Source organism: Thermobia domestica, chromosome 9 (assembly GCF_964235325.1).
Source record: "Thermobia domestica chromosome 9, izTheDome1.hap1.1, whole genome shotgun sequence".
Lineage (NCBI taxonomy): Eukaryota > Metazoa > Arthropoda > Insecta > Zygentoma > Lepismatidae > Thermobia > Thermobia domestica.
The window spans coordinates 196,561,879-196,582,446 of NC_137462.1; the positions used below are offsets into that span (position 1 = coordinate 196,561,879).

The 20,568-nt window shown below is 35.5% G+C and overlaps 1 protein-coding gene across 1 annotated transcript in view; it reads right to left on the minus strand.

The window, feature by feature from the left end:
* Window positions 1-20,568, minus strand: part of LOC145694217 (putative methyltransferase DDB_G0268948) — a 159,516-nt gene that overhangs the window by 65,493 nt on the left and 73,455 nt on the right. The window contains exons 2-3 of the mRNA XM_081770329.1: window positions 8,797-8,924; window positions 4,016-4,176 (exon numbers count right to left, since the gene is read on the minus strand). Coding sequence (XP_081626455.1) covers window positions 4,016-4,176; window positions 8,797-8,907 — 272 coding nt within the window. The 5' untranslated portion in view covers window positions 8,908-8,924. The remainder of the gene's footprint in view (window positions 1-4,015; window positions 4,177-8,796; window positions 8,925-20,568) is intronic.

The window sequence follows — 20,568 nt, forward strand, 5'->3', positions numbered from 1 at the left end:
AGCTAGAAGCCATCATAATGCCCTCCACACGTACTACTGAACCTATGCATGGCCATGTGAAGGTTCCTCAAATTGTTGTGCAGTCATCACTGGCCTGTTGTCATCCTACAATGCACGTCTCGAGCAGCTGTTCGCCTGGAAGACGATGGATTCTGACCCGACTGTCGACGTGATGAAGGTAGCATCGTGATTCATCGGACCATTCAACGCTGACATTGCTCTGGAGTCACATAACGATGGGCATCCTATTTCAGTCCCTATCGATGATGCCGTGCGGTTATCATTGGTACAGTGTGAGACGTCGGCTGCGGAGACCTAAATCCAACAGTGCACCTTAAACTGTGTGCTCCAAACACTTTCGTGCTTTGTCCACTATTAAAGTGTGCTGTTAATTGTGCCACAGTTTGCACCCTAGCCTGTTGAACCAAAATCGACAACCTACGACGTCCGAAGTGTGGCCGTCCCGTATCTTATGGTTTGGTGCTGGTTTCACCGTCCTTTCCCCACCTTTGAAAGACACTAACCACGGCAGCTAGTGAACACACGACAAGTTGCACTGTTTCCGATATGCTCATTCCCAGCCATCTGTCCGTCACAATGGGCTCGGATCGAACTCTAATATATCATATAGAACTCTGACATTATACGCATAAGCATTACACTGATTGATCGAGTGAGATAGCTGTCACCGTTGTTCTGCTCTGCACGATGCATCGTCCCTCACACCAACGACTTCGTTCAAAAAGTAGCTTGTTCTCATATAGGTTTGGCTGCTTAATGTAAGAATGATATGTGATTCTCATTGTTGTGTGGATAACTGGCAATAGGGAACAACGTTGCCAAAAATCTACGAGCTACTAAAACGATATCCCTTTGTACATCTGTGGCAGTTCTTTCTACAATTTCTGTTTAAATCTACATTAAAATAATTTTCCTTCTCTCCTTTCAAAATGTTCTTTCAATCTTTTTGACACGTTTACTTGTCCCAAGATAGGAACACTGACGCTTTTCCAATACGTGGTTCAAAATATGACACCGGCGGAGCCTGATCCGATTTGTAGTCATGGAGCGAATGTAATGTCATAACAAGCACTCAACCTCCCTACTCACTCTCAGCTGTCATAAATGGAAAATTATTTTAACCAAAGTATAATCTTATTACTTAATAAAATAAGTAATTAAAAATGCAAATAGTGATAACAGAAAACAAGTAGCATGTCACGTGTACACCACGTGAAGACGTTTTTGGTTTGTATGGTATAATATTTTCTAAGTTATTATTTAAACTTGAAGTGGTAGTAGATTTCGACCGCTTCCGGTTTTACTGAGAAATGAGAGGGGAGGATATATTACTGAGACGCTCAATTGATTAAAAAAAAAAAAAACAGCTTCTCGCTACCTATGACCGTCTTTATTTTATAACAATCAAGTTAAAACCGGAAGTAGTTAATTTCTAAAAATTCTGGTTTGAATAGGAAGTTAAGAGAGATGGTACCTTTATGGAACGCTAAATCGGTTTTATAAAACCGCTCCTCGTTATATCTTGGTGTTTCTGCTCTATGAAGAACAATAATTAAACTGGAAGCCGTAGTGAATTACCACTATTTTTTGTGTTAGTAGACGCTTAAGGAAGGAAATGAAATATAATGTTGAGACTCTTAATCAATTGTAGAAAACCTCTTCTTTCTATCCCTTACCATTTCTATTCCACAGCGATTAACGATAAAACCGGAAGTGTTTCATTTCTGCCACTTCCAGTTTTAATAGGGAGAGATAGAACCGGTACCGGTAGAGATAGAACTTATCCTTGGGACATTTAATCGATTGCAGAGAATCACTTTTCGCTACCTGTTCCCGTTTTTACTTTTATAACGATGAACATAACATAGAAAGTGGAGAGAGATTAGAGTAAATATGGAATATATTTGGGATGCTTAACTAATTACAGAAAACCGCTTCTAGCTATCTATTATGGTTTTTATTTTAAGGCAATTAACATTGAATTCGAAAGTGGTTGATTTCAGCCGGTTTGAATAGATGATTAAGAGAGAAGATGGTACCTATTCTTAGAACGAAAAATCGATTTAAAAAAAAAAATCTCGCTATCTGTTATCGTATTTGCTCTATGCAGTGTTTGGAGAGTATAATTCAAGCTAAAGGAGAATCTGGAGATGTTTTAGTAGCATCACTTGGATCTACTCATACAGGTGAATGTGAACATGAACATGTTTATTTGCGCATTGTCATTTTGCCGTTTCTCCAACATCTTTATGAAGAATATGCAGTTCACTCCCATCTTAAAAGATGACAAGTGCCGTTTTTACAAGTCTCAAAGCGTTTCTTCATGGTTTGAAGAATACTCAGGTGCTCCGGCGCACCTGATCTGGCCTGCAAAGTCATTTGAAGCAGAAGGTAAAATGCAGAAACAGGTGTTCCCTACTTCGCTGGGTTTACTAATGAGAGAGTCAACTTACATATACAGATGGTGATCAGAAAAATGGAAACACCTGTAGTGGCAACACGTCAGATGTATGGGTTGGCAGTGGTGTCGTGGCGCCCGCAGCGCCGGACCGCTGGTGGTGGTGTGTTAGGTCGGTCTCCATACTACGTCAGGCGCAGTGGAACAGCAGTGTCACAGTGGCTGCAGCAGACGGAGGTAGTGTAAAATGGGAGACCTCTCAGATTTTCAAACAGGGCAAATAGTTGGTGCGCGGTTATGTGGAGTGAGTGTAACGGCAGTGGCTACTGTGTTAGGTGTGTCGCGTGGGACAGTGTCGAAGGTGATGACGGCCTACACAACACACGGGAAAACCACATCGTGGAAGCGGAACAGTGGGCGGGAGAAAATCATGAGTGACAGGTCACGCCGGGTATTAAAGCGCATTGCCACGCAGAACCGTCGTGCCACTGCGGAGCAAGTGACGGAGGAACTCAATCAGCACCTCCCCCACCCTGTTTCCACAATCACAGTCCGCCGCGAATTACATGACATGAACTTACGGGGTCGTGTTGCACGGGCCAAACTGCTCATCAAGGACCATAACGCTTTCGCACGCCGCAAATGGTGCCGCGACCATGCAACTTGGACCGTTGAAGACTGGAAACGTGTGATATGGTCGGATGAGTCATCCTTCACCCTATTCCCAACCACGGGCCGTGTTTATGTGTGGAGAACGCCCAAAGAAGCTTATGATCTGCAGTCTCTCCGCCCAACTGTGAAACATGGCAGCAGCTCGGTGATGCTGTGGGCCGCCAAATCATGGTTTTCATTGGGTCATGTGGTCGCACTTAGCGGACGAATCACTGCCAACGATTATGTCGCAATTTTAGGAGACCACTTGCATCCTATGGTCCGGATGTTGTTCCCGGACAATGACGCCATCTTCCAGGATGATAATGCACCCATTCACACAGCTGGTGTTGTTGCAGCGTGGTTTGAGGAACATCGGGATGAAGTTCAACACCTCCCCTGGCCCGCCCAATCCCCAGATCTCAACACAATTGAACATCTGTGGTCCGTCTTGGAAACACGACTGCGGCGATGATTTCCACCTCCGTCCTCTCTCACAGAACTGGCCGATGCCCTGCACGAGGAATGGTGTAAAATTCCACTTGCTACCATTGACGACCTCTATGCCTCCATCCCACGTCGCATCAAGGCTGTTCTGAAGGCGAAAGGTGGTCCGACACCATATTAATCTGGTAAGTTGCAATTTCGTTCAGGCGTTTCCATTTTTCTGATCACCATCTGTATGTATGTGATATATCTGCAACAGCTCGTGGAGTCATTTCCCAGCATAATATGGTATTTCTACGCGGAAGTGACTTTTTTTGTGGATATATAAGATTTTATGTACTTAACACAATACATATTTGAGCACAAATACTTTTGTGTCATATCACAGCATAGTTAACATACTATTCTAGCTCTTTAATTTCGTATTGCTTTTATAAATAAAAGAAATTAGTTACGGAACAGAGGTCAAGAATATTAAGTAATTAATACCAGACATACCTGTATGTGAGATTAGGAAACTTGTTCTTCGTTTCGGCTTGTTTTACTTGAGCTTGACTCACATCGAAACCTATGACTTTTTCAAAGTAAGGCGCTAGCACTTCGGTACTTTGTCCTGTTCCACATCCAACATCCACTGCCAAAGAACATAGACCTGTATACTTAATAGAATAATGTTATTTATTATTATTTTCAAAGAGATTAAATTAAAGCCTAAAATTACGTTTTCTCTTGTATTCTACATACCATAAATTGTTGACTCAATGCCTGTAACTAATGATGCAATGCACTGTAAAAGCAAGTTTTTTTTTTTCAAATAAGTATTTTCATCGCCTCATTCCTCACTGATTTGAATCCAAACTAATACAAGTACTCCCATACAATTTATCGGTTTCAACCCTAAGCAAAACTCTCTCGTGGCTATACGTATCTTTTGTGGGGAGACCTGGCCTCGATTCCAGGCGGGAGCTCATGTGATTCGGATCCCACGTCAAGCTCTAAATTCACGTTTCGTATAGCCTCGATGCTGAAAGGAATATTCAACTCAAACCCTAAGCACCAAGGATTATGTGAAAGCCTTATACATCATATGCACCATATTATATAGAAATTGAATAATTTTTACGAGTTCCAGCGGAATGTTTTTTTTTTTTTTTTTTTTTTAATGAAAGAAAATAAGATGCTAAAGCCACTTTATCATTCTTAGCTAGTTTTAAACCCAAACAGTGGAGCATTAGAAACCCATATACATTGGATTGAGAAATAAGCCACGAGCGTTTTGTTTTTAATTCAAAATTACGTACATAAATAAAAGATATTAGCAAAAGGTTTTATATTATTTAAAGAGAATCATTTGCTCTACAAGACAGTGTGTTCTGATTTTTTAGTTTTATTTTTTCTTTTCTTTAAAGCATTAAAATGGAATGTCATGTAGCCAAAACAGTATTTTCGACGTTATTTGCCTTTAGCAGTTAATCGATGTGTTAAGGCCGTCGAAGCTGCTCATGACATTTATGCTGTGTATGGAGAAGGAGCAATGCCTCAAAATATAGCCCGTCGTTGGTTATTGTTCCTCAAAAATTGAAATTTTGACCTCAAGAATGGATCACATACCGATCGAGCAACTGACATCAAAGAATCACTTTCTTTCTTTCTTTCTTTATTCTTTTCTTTTCTTTTCTTTTTTTTAAATACTAAAATCTACGACAAATGACTAGAGCAGCGTTTCCCAACCTTTTTCAACTTGCGGCACACTATAGGTGTAACTTGAATTCTCGCGGCACACTCATATAGATATTATTATTATTATTATTTGTAAATATAAAATATAGTGGTAATTTTTTCTTTGATTACTGATCTTCTCATAGTGAAGAAAGCTCGATCACTGATTTCCTCCTGTGGTAAATCATTATGCTTATTCTACAAACAAATCTCTTTTAAAACACAAATATAGGTAATTTGTATGCATGTTTGCTTTGTCGAAAGGACTGAATGTATTTTAAAATTTCAAGTTACGAAATAGTCTGCAACAATAAAGAAGCAATGATGGTCATAACAATGATAACAAATACTATTTTCAACATTAAAAATGTACAGAAAAGTAACAGTGTGAAACTCAAAATTGTAGATTCATAGTAGAGATTCATGTTAATGTTAAATACAAATATACATTTTTCCCTATATGTTGCAGTTTGATTGCTATAGAATTAATAATTTTGTTTCGATTTCCTCACGGCACACTAGCGGCCCATTCGCGGCACACTAGTGTGCCGCGGCACACCGGTTCGAACACGCTGGACTAGAAGAATGGTGAAGCAGGTGGATTGTGATCAAAAAACTGTGGCGAACCATTTTCACTCAATGGGCAAGGTTCAGAAACTCGGTGCTTGGATGCCACACACTTTGAGCAACAATAAAAATCAACGCTTCACAATCGCTCGACATCGCTCAACACACACTCACAAACGGCGTTTTCTTTACCGCATTGACACTCGCTATAAAAATGGTGCCTTTGCGGCAATATGAAGCAGCAAAAAGAATAGCTCAGCCCAGACAAGCAAATGACTTAGCGAGCAAAACAAGACCTTCGTCCTCGAAAGACCATGTTGTGAATGTGGTGAGACTGGGAAGGCATAACTAAACCAATCTCCAGATTTGGCACCGTAAGATTGCCAACTCTTTTGATTGCTTTCGAACGATTTTCATTGTGTATCGTTCAATAATCACGTGAGATTGAGGGTTTGGTTGGACGACCACTTTGAGTCAAGACCGACAGATTTTTATCGGCAACGCATCAAAAAACTACTGAACGATTGGAGGAAGTTGTAAACAACAGCATAGAATATATTATTGATTAATTTGTACTGGTTTGTTTGTTTAAAATAAACTTGAAACAAATGTTCATGAATTGTTCCTCAACCCATTATATATACATATATGCATGCAGCAAAGCATCAGCGCACGCCCCTTTGAATGCACGTGATCCTGATTTCAATTCTAGGTGGGAGAGAACTGAAATCTGAACCCAACACGGTCGTTCGGATTCCACCTTAAACTGAAGCTCCCCGTTACATGCAGCCTCAGTGCTGAAGAAGGACCCTAAACTTCAATTAGGAACAAAAGTACTCCGCGGGATTAAGAAAAACCACAGTAATACGAACCGAAGAGCGAAATAGATTAAAATTTATTCAATCTTGCATAGAATGGGATCGAATAATCAGAAATACCAAAGCTAAGTCAAGTTTTTAGATGTCCCAAGCTCGGCGGAATTGGGAACAGTTTATTGAAAATTCTTTTTTTATTGAAAGTAATTTGTTATTGATACGTACAAATTTTATGGTGGGATCCTAGGCAAATATTTCTCGAGCCAGGGAAATCAATAATGGCCATGGATATAATTCTCTGTTGACTTCTAAGTTTAAATGAATTAAATTATATTTATTATCTTCTTGTAGCGACGGAAGATATGTCTTTCTTTAAATTACTGATCACGAATTAGATATACCGAAATGTCCCACCGAAATGTCCCATCAGTATACTTTGTCCAATTACCATTTGCATAATAAGTTTATATTTGATTCTACCCACTATTTGGGAGCAAGACTTTTTCACTTTTTTCATTGTTTATTATAATTAAATTATGTTATACGTTAGTTGTATGTTTTTAGTTATAATTGATAGAAAAGAAAGTACATGTTATAACAGTAAGATTTCACAATGTTTTGTTTTGTTTGTAAAACATGTTAGTCTTCTAGAAGATTCTCCTTCTTTCTTGTTTTTAGATGTACGTTTCTCTTTGGTTTAAAGTAATTCATAGTTATCTATGATAATATTCCTTATTATATAAAGATGATTAACGCAGCGGTGAATTATGATGAAATTAAATGAATAAATAATAAAAACATATGTAAAATTGCTTAAAAAAATACGCAGCACTAAATCCACATGACCCTTTATCTCGTCCTCTAGCCTTCATGCAATTTCAGTATCGTACGCTCAATATAGTTGAAAACACATATATCTACCTGTAATTAGGTACGGTGTCCTAATTTTAAGTTTTATCTGTTGCTTTAGCTGAAACAATAAATTAACATGAATGATTGAAAACTAACCTAAAAGTTACAAATAGCTGCATATAAACATTTAATAAATAATTAACAATTATTGAATTAACAAATAAATAAAAATAATTGTATTTTCAAAGTAATGTAATGGAGTAGCATGTGCAAATTTGCAAAATGAAGATCTCCCTGGTGGCTAAGCAGTTAGCGTACGCGCCTTTTGCGTGGAAGACCCGAGTTCGATTCCCGAAAGGAGCTCCTGTGGTTCGGATTGCACGTTAAGCTGTAGGTTCATGTCTCGTATAGCATCACTGCTGGAAGAGACGCTAAAATGAAAAGCAAATCAAATCAAATCAAGCAATATGGAGGAGGGAGATTTTACCCACTTTTCTCTCTTTATTCTTGATGGATCGCAGGCTCAAGAATAAGTAGCGAGAATACAGTTTCACTACTTTTCCTCTATGAGGATCAAAATTGAAACCGGAAGTTGCAGTGGATTTCAACAACTTCCGGATTTAGTAGTATGATAAGAGCAGAAAAATGGTGCTGAATCCATATATATATATATATATATATATATATATATATATATATATATATATATATAAAGTTTCTCGTTTTCATCTAACACTTATGGTCTATTGCGTTTAATGTTGAAATTGAAAAGGCAATATTTCTAACACTTCCGGTTCGAATAGAAGGATAAGGACGTAGATGAAATCTATTCTTGGAATGCCGAATTTCGTAGATGAAATCTATTCTTGGAATGCCGAATTTCGTAGATGAAATCTATTCTTGGAATGCCGAATTTCGTAGATGAAATCTATTCTTGGAATGCCGAATTTCGTAGATGAAATCTGTTCTTGGAATGCCGAATTTCGTAGATGAAATCTATTCTTGGAATGCCGAATTTATTTATATCAGAAAACCGTTTTTCGCTATTTGCAACCGTTTATGATGACAGCTATCACCAGACGGATGAACCTAATGTTGTATAAGACTTATGGCCCTTTTCTCCCTACCTACGTTAAATAAAGTAAAGCTCACATTCGGGCAAAATCTTTGGTAAAACAAAACATATATATATATATATATATATATATATATATATATATATATATATATATATATATATATATATATATATATATATATATATATATCGTGTTGAAAACAAACATTTTAAAGTAGATGAACCAACCAATACGCAATGCAACATACCTTCTCTCTAAGATAATCTAAGATAGTTCTTATTAATCGATCTGGTGGAGATGGTCTGAATTTTGAGTATAATGCAGCGTGGGCTGCTTCTTCGAATAGTCTATTTGCCATCTTCAATCAAGTAACCACTGAAAGAAACAGAAAAAGAACGCTAAAAAATTTGAACACCTTATTGACATCTTAAGAAATGAAAAATATAAAAACAAATACCTAATCAGATTTTCATTATTACATCGAACTGAGAAAATAGGAATGGCTAACTATAGCAGAATAATAATTACTGTCCAGATTACTGATAATTATAAATATTCAATAAATAACAAAAGAACATCATAAAAATATATCTATAGTATGTATACATATATATAAATAAAATATCTGCTTTGTGAATTACCAAGAGAAATGTTTGAATGTATTACATTAGCATGATACTGAAAAATATATGGAAATTATAGAATTTCGCTGCTGTTCCTGATGATCACTTTCTTAAAAAAGTTAGTACTGACCGTTTACGAGTGCTTTATAATTGAATACTACTATAAACTTATGGTATATTGAGTGCCTTCACTGTACCTTTCTTGGCTTATAATCAGGAAATTAAGAACTCAGTCCTTTTTTTTCCCACAAATCTTTTGTTTCGATTCCAGCCTATGTGAATTCTTAGTGAGCAACATTGTATCCATAAGATCCCTCGAGATTCTCTTATTAATTCCTTCATAGCCATTTACTTTTATTAATTATCCGTCTCTTTTAGTTAATAGGACATAACTATAGAACACAAAGCTCCAGATAAGAAGTATAAATCAGAAATATGCAACTGTAGGAACGTAAAGTCATATAAGAATAAACAGAGTTTGAAATATACTGGACACCAGGTCGACTGGAAATACAGGGATTGGCGCTTTTCTTTCTTTATTTTACTACTTCCAGTGTTCATCTGCCAGTAGTTCTGATTTCTACGTTCTTGAATAAGTTAGAAACAAATTATAATAAATTCATTATAAAAGATGAAAGTTTCAAATTTATCTTGAACCTCAAACACACTTAATCCCGTTGAATTACGAGTATTGTATACTATATGTATATTCTACTTCAGAGTTAGAATAATTTTCTTGCTTTCAATTAACATTGAAATGTGCGGCATGAAACTCAGGATTTGAAACAATCTGGACTGACGAATTATATTAGTATCCTAGTGGAAAAGGAAATCTCATTTCAGCTAATGAGTCGGAAACATGTGAGCAGTGGTTGGTTATTTCAAAATCGGACAACGTTACTGTTCGAATTGTACTTTTTATACGAGCGACTGTAATTTAAGACCGAAACATGTAAGTTTATATCAAATTGGATTTTTTCTCTGACAATAAGTTTTGTGGCATGCATAAAATGAAGCCCTTTTAAAGGGAATCCGCACCGAGGAATGCAAAGCCACACACCAAAATAAATTGTTTAAGGTACACAAAGTTGTTAAACTGCAAAAGAAGTGTATATAAAATGAAACGGTGCACATCAAATTATTATTTTTATTATTATTGCTTTAAAAGATTTTCTCATGTCAGGTACTCTGGATTATTATTATCCTGGTCCCAAATAATTGCGTCGCCCAGTTGGAACTTAGGAGCTTATTATTTTTCGCTTTTTAAAACGGATTAACGAAACGGACAGTTACAGAAGTAAAAAAAAAAAAAAAAAAATGTTATTTCAAGTATATATGGGAGTATTAGAAAGTATTTTTCTGTTCTTTACTACCATTGCTAATAATATTTTTTTCTTGAAATACTTTGGTCGTTGCGCAACGCTGCAACATTAACATTAGCCGCCACTGAATTAAATTATGAAGGGATCTGTACAATATATTTTCGTTCAATTTATTGACAATTTTACGTCAATAATAAAGTTTACCCTTGAACCTCAGAAGAGCTACCTTGTACTCATTTTAAATTAAGCTGGACTAATTTTGATTCAAAAAAGGCGTGTAATAAAATGTGGGCGGCGATAATTTTGTCACCGGAAAATTCGTCACGGTAATTTCGTCACCGGAAATTTTGTCACCAAAATATTACCACATAGGTAATTTCGTCACCGAAAATTTTGTCACGGTAATTTCATCACCAGTGTCTTTTAGAACATAACACCAGTACAATGAATGAACTCGAAAAAGTTTTTGAAATTGTTTCCTTTAATCTTCAACTAAAGCAAAACTATGCAGCATAATCGAAATATATTATTGTTAGTAGTAGTATTTTAAATAAAGATTTACATATTTTAGGTAACGTATTTGAGATAAGAGATAAAAGTTTTCAGTAATTCTATCACAGAAATATTATGATATAAGAAATTTTGTCACGGCTATTTTTTCACCTTTCTTGAAATAAATAGAGGCAAATAAATGACTGAAACAGCTTACGTTATTTTAATCAAACTTGGAAAACAATTCAGTGGTGTTGAACTATACAAAATTGAAGTTTCGGGTACTCGACGTAGGAGCAAGCACCAGTAGAAGAAAATAATGCCGACTTCAGCAAATGTTAAAAGCACAGGCAACATGGGGAACTAATGGGTTTATGTATCACTATTTACAAATATTAAGTTTCGCCAATATCAAAATTTTAGAACAGAAAATAGGAAACAAATATAGGAAGAGATGCCAATCCGTCCATTTTCCCGCAAACTCGACGAAAATTTGCATCGTACTTGTACCTTTCTCTGAGCCCAAACTCTTGGACCTTCCTTCACGTTAACTGAGTCATGTGAAAAGAGTGATTGTTTTTAGGAGCTATTGAAAGAAGAATATTATATTTCAACTCTGAGTAAACATTGGCAAATTGTTATTGGATATATGTGAAGAAAACAAATTTATTTAAAGGAAGGAAAAACGTATAAATATGTCTGGAAGTTTTCTTTAAATAGCCTTATGGAGCTATTGAGAAGTGAAACATGGATGGTGGACGGAAACTTTTTAATGGCTCATAAAAAAAAAACGTAGCCCTATATGTTACGGTATTTGAGCAGTACGGTACGCCCTAATGCAGAGCAACACATAAGATTCATATGAAGACCTGTTTCGTGCGGTGATGCATCAGTGCAGTGAATTTAGTGAATATCCGGACCCTGTGGTTATGGATTTCGAGATAGCGGAAATGCAGGCTGTAAAAGCAACTTTTGGAAACCCGACTTGTATACTGCGTTGCTTTTTTTCACCTGACTCACTCAACGTGGAGGAAGGTCTAAGAGCTTGGATTCACAGAACGGTACAAGAGCAATGAAAATTTTCGTCTATTTTGCGAGAAAATGAACGGATTTGCATTTCTTTCCGTAGCAGATGTGCATCAGTAATATAAGAGGCTTCAGAGGAAAAGCTGGATCTTCTGAACTATTTTGATAGTACTTAACGGTTGAAGCAACGGTTTCAACTGCGCTACATTAAGATAGAACCAACAAAGAAAACTAGAAGAGTGTTTCAGATTTTGCAGAAACGGCACCAGTTTTTGTGCATAACGTATAACACTGGAACTAAATGTTTTTAAAAAAAATGTTTGCTTGTTGTTTCCTATAATGTTATGAATAGTGGAAAATGAACATGTAAAACACTTATTACGTTATAACAAGTTACATTTTGTTTTCTATTTTCTGATCTGACATTTTGATATCGGCAAAACTTAATATTTGTGAATAGTGATATATAAATCCATTAGCGGTCCATTTTGCCTGTGCTTTTAACATATACTGCAGCTGACATTATGTTCTTTTACTGCTATTTGTTCTTACGTCTAGTATCCAAAACTTCGATTTTTCAGAGTCGAGCACCAACTGAATTGTTTTCCAAGTTTAAGATTAGGCTCGCTGTTTTGGTCGTTTACTTTGTCTCTACTTAGTTCAACAAACGTCAAGAAATGACCATGACAAAATTTCCTATATCCTAATATTTTGGTGACAAATTATAGGTAACGAAATTACTATGTCAAAATTTCCGGTGACGAAATAACCTACATGCTAATATTTTGGTGACGAAACTACTGTGACGAAAATTCCGGTGGCGAAATTTCCGGTGACGAAATCACCTAAGTTCATAAAATGTACCGTATGTAATTTATTTTTATTTACCTTATATTTTACCCTTTTTCCTATTTATAATGTTTCTCGAGGTGAATGTTGGCTATCTAGTCAATTACTAATATTTACTAATTGGAATTTGGAATGGAACACGCAATTCTCCATTTAATTGAATACTTGACCACGATTCCACAATTGAAGGCATGAAAATGACAACCAGATAAAGACCAATTTCTCAAAAATGAGATTTTGAAACAGTGAACAGTGATATTCCTGATGCCCTTTAAGTCCAAATTCAGCCATTATCGGCATGCGGAGTGAAAAGAGACGAAAACTGAAATGTCCAAAATGATCGAGATTACTATCAAATGCGTAGTTTTTCGGGTCAATAAGCTGATTGGTGACAAACCCGATGACACTTAAGCCCAACTTTAGTTAAATATATCGATACGCGAACAGGGGTTCTGGAGTTTTCGAACATGTTGCTTTTCAGGGGAGAAGGGTACCATTTCTATAATTGGTTTCGCGGCATTGAAATTAACTTTGTCTGTTGTTCGTGATCCCATCACAGCAAAGTGAATGACTGAACCGTTTCAAATGATTTTTAGAACATAGTTAGTACCTCCTCAAGCTGAGTTTTATCATGCTGCTTTGATTAAAGGGTGCATCCTAAGCAGGGGTGGATAACGTAACTGTAACGTAACGAAAATAGCTCTCTGTAACAAAATTATTGGTTATTTAATTTCGGTGGGTACAAGACATAACACACATTTTCGTTATGAGGCAGTAACGTTATTCAAGCGTGTAACGTTTTTGTACCGTAACTAATTGAAGGAACAAATCTGTTTTTGATATGTCTTATCACTCTTGTGGGCAGAAAATCAGCAACTGGTATCACCACAATGAGATTCTTTCCTCTGCGGTATCTAATGGAACGAAAATGTGCGGAACAGAAGCTATTTTGTTACAAATACTATTTGCCACATGAGTAACAGTTGATCAGACAGGTTTGGTAAAAGTATTGTGTTCATCAGTTACAGATCTTATCAGATCTTTGGAGAGTTCCTCGGACATGGTATCAACTGTATTGTTCTTCAGAGGGTCGTATTGAACTTCGTTCTTCAGGTGGTGAAGCCACTTTCATATGTTGTTATTGCAAATCTAAAGTAGAGATAGGGAGAAAAAACGATCAATTTCTGTGAATATCATAGGAGAAAGTCAGTCACATACAAGGAAAAGGCAGGTAGAAGGGTTAGCAGGGTCAGGGGGAAGCACAAAGTGAGACAAAAGTAGCAAAGGGGAGGGAAAAATAGATAATGTCTTTCATTCTTCATCTTGCTTTGTTTTCATAGCGCTCTTCGCTGTTCACAAGAGTAGGATTAATTGATGTAAGAACTGTTCTATGAATGGTGGGCGCAACCCTGTGAAAATCATATTATTATTATTATTATTATTATTATTATTATTATTATTATTATTATTATTATTATTATTATTATTATTATTAAAACAAAACTTTACGGTTCTATAGCCCACAAAATATCTAGAAAATTGCGTGATCCATGGCCACGTCATTGGCTATTAGTCTGCATTATTTTTGGGGTATTTCACCCGAGTTTGCTGATTCTTAATCCATGCAGATCCCCAATTGGTTCACTATATTGAGTCAAACTGTATTATTATTATTATTATTATTATTATTATTATTATTATTATTACTATTATTATGTCTAGCGAGCGTAGCCTAGTAGTTAGCGTTCTTCTTTCGCAAAAGGGAGATCCTGGGTGCAAAGCTTGTGGCCTGCTACCCTGACTGCTTTTACCAGCTTTTTTCGCTGTTCCACAAGGTGAATGTCGGGATGTTATCTTTCCGAAGCATAAATCCTGACTGATTTTCTCCTTTCCTTTTTCCATTATTGATGTTAAAATATTCTGTTGTAAATTGGCCTTAGAGGCTGCATTTGAAATATTGTTACATAAATAAATGAATGTTTAGAGCACGCTAGGTACGCACCCAGAATTTTTTTGTTTGGAGGGATCCGAAGATTTTTGCGGGCCTAATGCGTATATGTAGTATTGAACCTGTGTTATTCAACACTTGAAAAGACGACAAGTAATTGTTAATTAGTGCTTCCTATTAAAAATGATAGAGGTAGAGATAATAAATACAATTTTTAGGCTATATCAATAATTTCGATGTTAAACTAGTATATTTATGCTAAGAAAGTTTACCAATGTTCGTCGAGTTACGAAATTTTGTGGAGAGGAATCTGAATCCTGTGGATCCCCACGTAGGTCCTGGTTCCAATTCCCAGTGGGAACTAAAGTACTTTTCCGGTGTTGACTCAGTATCTTGAGACAATGGAAAAGCTTACGGTAGATTAGCGGAGTCCGGTTACGTGCTATGTGCCTACCTTTTACTTACAGGAATAATGCTGTTGTTTGAAGTTGCAATTCATCAAGTATAAAAGGGGGAAAGGGAGTTGGTAAAATCAATCTCATGTTGAAAGTTTACACATGTACATGGATGACGATATTTCAATATACACTATGTAAAATATTTATATGGCAAAACTTGATGTATATTTTCTTTATAACATGCTCATCGATAAATTTTCTACAATTCATTCGGTTTCGATACAATATGATGTACATTTCCTTTGACTCTTTTCCGTCATCCCCATGGCTTGGAATTAAAATCCGCAAAAACGAGCTGTGAATTTAACCGTCTCATGTCACAGACTAGAATACATACAGACGAGCAACTTCCTATATGCGCTATTGATATCAATTTGGATCGTCTGCACAGCGAAATAACCAATCAACGCTCTCGGTGGGCGAGATCTGTATCGTCGTGTGTGGATGGCGCTGCCATCCGTCTTGGAACGTGACGTCATGAGTTGTCATAGTAATCGGCGGATTGTTTTTGTCTGCATCACATCTCAGTGTTAGATGTAGTGCAGAAAGATAAGCTAATCTTCACTTTTTTATATTACTGTCTCTGGACTGGACGTTCCTTTTCAGCTCTTTTCATATTAACAAATTTTTCTTTTGAAGAGTTCACTTTGAAAATATCTAAGTTGCGCGAAGTACGCCAACAGAAAAAGCTGTTCCCCAAATGAAACTAAAGGAGCGAAAGAGTAATAGTTACTTTCGAAATTTCCACGTAGGTGACGTCAGATGGACTGGTTAGTTCCGTCGTCGCGTGTTAGAGGTGCTACTGTCGCCAAGTTTCCAGTTTTTCGCTGAGTATGAAGTCTGTATATTCTAGTCTGTGTCTCATGTAGTATGGATTACCCCCTTCCCCCTATATTATAGACTTGATACTTCATTTTATTAAATCACATTAATAACATTAATCACATTTTATTAAACTGTGTTTGAAATACGTTAAGCCCTATACAGAATTCTTGTCAGTATTTTATTTAAGAGTTGGATTGACGCATGAAGCTAACTTACGATTTAAAATACGTTAGTAAAGTTAGCAACGACCTACAGTATATTCACAAGGGACAGTTTTGACTTTTGCGCATGGTTGTTGAAACGCAATAGAATTAATCAATAATTATTATATTTTACCTTGATTTGTTCTAATGTGTTTGGACAACTCTGCGGAAAAGTTGTGACTGGCCCTTTTCGATATAAATCCTTGTTATCTTCACTAACTTGTTTCTAAATACGGAAGTCAGCATCACGCGTTAGTCAAATTCTTAATACAACGCTAAGAATGACTATGCATAAGGCTTGTAGCTTTGTTCGATTTTTTCTTCCAGTAAAATATGCACTATTATTTCGACTACAACGTTATTTGTATTTTCGTGCTTCATTTCTTCTTCTTCTTCTTCTTCTTCTTCTTCTTACTATTATTATTATTATTATTATTATTATTATTATTATTATTATTATTATTATTATTATTATTATTATTATTATTATTATTATTATTATTATTAAATTTGTGGTATCATCATCACTCCTGTTCTTACCTTCTGATACGTATACGGAAAGGGTGACGAATGAATTAAGGGGAGGGAAATAAGTTACAAAATGAGAATAGATCCTTCATCTAATAATGTGGAGAATGGATATCTTCAGTTATGTTAGTTGACAATCTGATTATATGATTCGGAAAAAGAAAGGGTTTGCGGGAGGCAAGACTGGCCGCTGTCAGAAGTGAGACAACGTTATCTATCTACACATCTTTTTACTTGTATTTTATAACAAGACTTGTCAAACAGAGTGAACTTTCCCTATTTTCATTTTCCAACCATTTTTGATCCTAAATCTTGACTTTTGTGAGGCGAAAAAACGACACGACAGACGGAACACGAAATTATTATAAAAGCATTATCATCAATATTTTGCATTCCAAAATAAGAAATGTTACTTAAAAATAAACTTATAACTTTAAAAGAAATATCTGGGAAAATGAAAGAACAAATCATGGCATTTTAGGCGTGTGCGTAACAGTATTAAGTATAAATAAAAACAGTTATAAATAAAAAACAGTTATAAATAAAAAGCAGTTATAAATAAATAACAGTTACAAATAAAGAAATATTACAATAATTTTGAGTCTAGATAATTTAGACCAGATATTGGTATTCCAAAGGTAAACAAATGAAATATTTTTTTTTTACTTTTGACTTAAAACGTGAATAAAAAGAATTATATATATATATATATATATATATATATATATATATATATATATATATATATATATATATATATATATATATATATATGTGTGTGTGTGTGTGTGTGTGTGTGTTAATGTTATAGTATTTTGACTCAGTTTCCTGACCAACGTTACGTTACTCTTTAGGAATCTACAATTGCGTCACTTTTGAACAAAGAGACGTTTATTCTTGTTTTTCCTACGTAGTTCATAACACTTCATAATTTTAGAAAAAAATACCTGTAATGTGTATCACTTCTACTCTGCTGATTTATATAAAGAACCAATTACCAGTTGGTCGCAAACTGGAATTATTAGTTTTCGCTGAGGAATCTTATCAAACTCTCAATCAAATTTGGTCGACACATGAAAAGTATTGGCCTTGTTGCAAAGTGGAATGATCACAAATTGCATGTAATCAATAAAAATATATCCAGAGAAAGCTATATTGGTCCATATATCCACCCAGATTTATTGATGATTTGCGGATGAAACATCGCAACCAAAATCTCACGACCCACAATCTTGCCTGGCGAAAATCTCACATAAAGAAAATCTTGCCGGACGAAATCTAGCCAGACCAGATCCTCGCGGGATAAAACTTAGCCATCTACCTAGGTAAAATCTCGCGGGATCAAACCTTGCCGTAGCGATTTTTTTCTGTATAGAATGTTCAAAATATATATTTAAAATATTCACTGTTCACTTTGAAAATAATAATAATTATTATAAATAAATTACAAGACAGGACATAAGTGATTTTATTAATTTTTAAGAGGAAAAGAACGATAGATAAGTAGATAGTTCCCGGCTTATTAACACTTGCGACGAAAATAGATCTTTACATTTCACGCTCACCATATAATTTAATTAAATAGAGAGACAGAACAAGAATGAGGTGGCCACTTTTATGGGGGGGGGGGGGGATTTACGGGTAAAACCTGTCAACTCAGAAATGAAGAACTTATTTATGTAGGCGCATAACTTGTAACTCATGTAACTGAGATACTGCACTAAAAAGTTTGTTCCCTCATCATGATATTGTTCTATATGAACAATGCAATGAACATACGTATTTAGTAAAATTATGAAGGGTAACTTGCATTTATGGACTAAAAATTATGAAAAATATGTTTTGATCAGTGGCGTATTTAGGAGATATCGGGCTAATACCCACAGAAATAATTTCATTATTACGTTTTCGCATCATACGTACAACACAAATGATGATACAAAAGCAATGAAGAGCATTTATCTACGTTTAATATATCAAAGTCATTACACAATTTCCTCAATTAATACATGTGGTTTAAATGTTCTTATATCACACTATTCGTGGAACAATCGTGACGTGGAACAAAAAGCAACAAAGCTTTTCTTCGTTACCTTTATATTTCAATTTAAGACCTTGTATACAGAACCTATCTACACAACATTGATTTTCTTTGAAATTTCACTTAATTTCTTTACGGTTTCCTGACAAAAATATTTATTATTCGTGACTTAAAAAAACAATTATTTTATTACACTGAGTAAAACTAAAAGAGAGAGCGAATGAAATCCAAACTGAAGAAAAACATTGTTTCTTACCAAATTTTCCATCCTCCATGTCTTTTAAAACACTTGTTAAAGCATATAAAAATATATTGTACTTACAAATCAGTTTAGTACCTTTGTTTTATGGCTGTATTTATAGTACCTTGTTAAAACGTTTGTCTTCAAACTGTCAAATATAAATCGCAGTAAATTGTGTAATCTGCTGTCACAAAAAAGGATCCTATTTTTCGATCGGTATAAGGAAGAGATACTATACTATTTTTAGATCGGTATGAAAAAACAATATTTCTTCATACTATTTTACCGTAAATTATTAATTGTCAATAAGCTTTGTTACTTTTTAATGAATGAAGCGAGATAATTTTACTATGATTTTTTAAAAGCTGGTTATTTGGGGGGGGGGCAGAAAACCATTTGGGGGGCCTGGCCCCGATAGGCCCCCCTTGGCTACATCTTTGCACCCTCATCCCATTTTCTTTCTTCGTTTCTGCAGAGCGGATAGAAGAGTTTCTATCAACACCACAAAATAAGAACACAACAATTTGAACTATTTGTTTCTTGCGATTTCCTCGTATATGATGAATAATGCGAAAGCAAAGATCAAGTAGAAGAACGTAACTTTGTTCATTACTAATAACTCTAGTTAGATAATTATTACTAGCCACTAATTAAGTTCCAACTCTTTGCAATAACAATGCCTCAACAATATAAAATATACTTTGGATAGCAGGAACAAATATTCGATACAAATCATGGACGAAATTTAGCGTTCCTTTGCAGCACTAAGTTTGTATGAGATGTTTACATGGATACAAGGTACACTCATGTGCAAAATTATTGTCGCACATCAATAAGTGTCTTCTTGTAAGAATATAATTTGATAATGATTTTCCAGGGTACTTTTGATACTGATACTATGTGTATAATCGGGAAGTGTATATTTGTGGAAAATTTCATAGGAAAAGAATTATAAATACGAAAATTAGCGTGAGTAAAACAAAATGTAGCTAAATCACAAGAAAGTTTTATTTTCGTTTTATTGTTCTTATTAACTGCTGTTTTGAAATGAAACTTTGCACGTACATGCCTTTGCCGATTATACACATACTAACATTATAAGAAATACGGGTCGAATTCGTTATCAAATTATTTTCCTACAAAAAACATATTTATAGACATGCGACAATAATTTAGGACATGAGTGTACATAATGATTTCTAGGACTAAGATTTTTGGGGGAACAAGATGGTTATGGACGTCTTCACAACTGGAATAGTGAATTGCTCTTTGCTGCTATTTCAATTGTGCAATTGTGATTTCGAAAATACCGAGCGAAGTAGCTCAAGTGGTAGAGCGTTGGCTTCGCATTCGGGAAGTCGTGAGTTCGATTCCCGCTGCCGACCATACTGACTGGGGGTTTCCAGTGTTTTCCTCAGTCCTACCAGGCAAATGCCGGGATGGTACCTACTAAAACAGCCCTG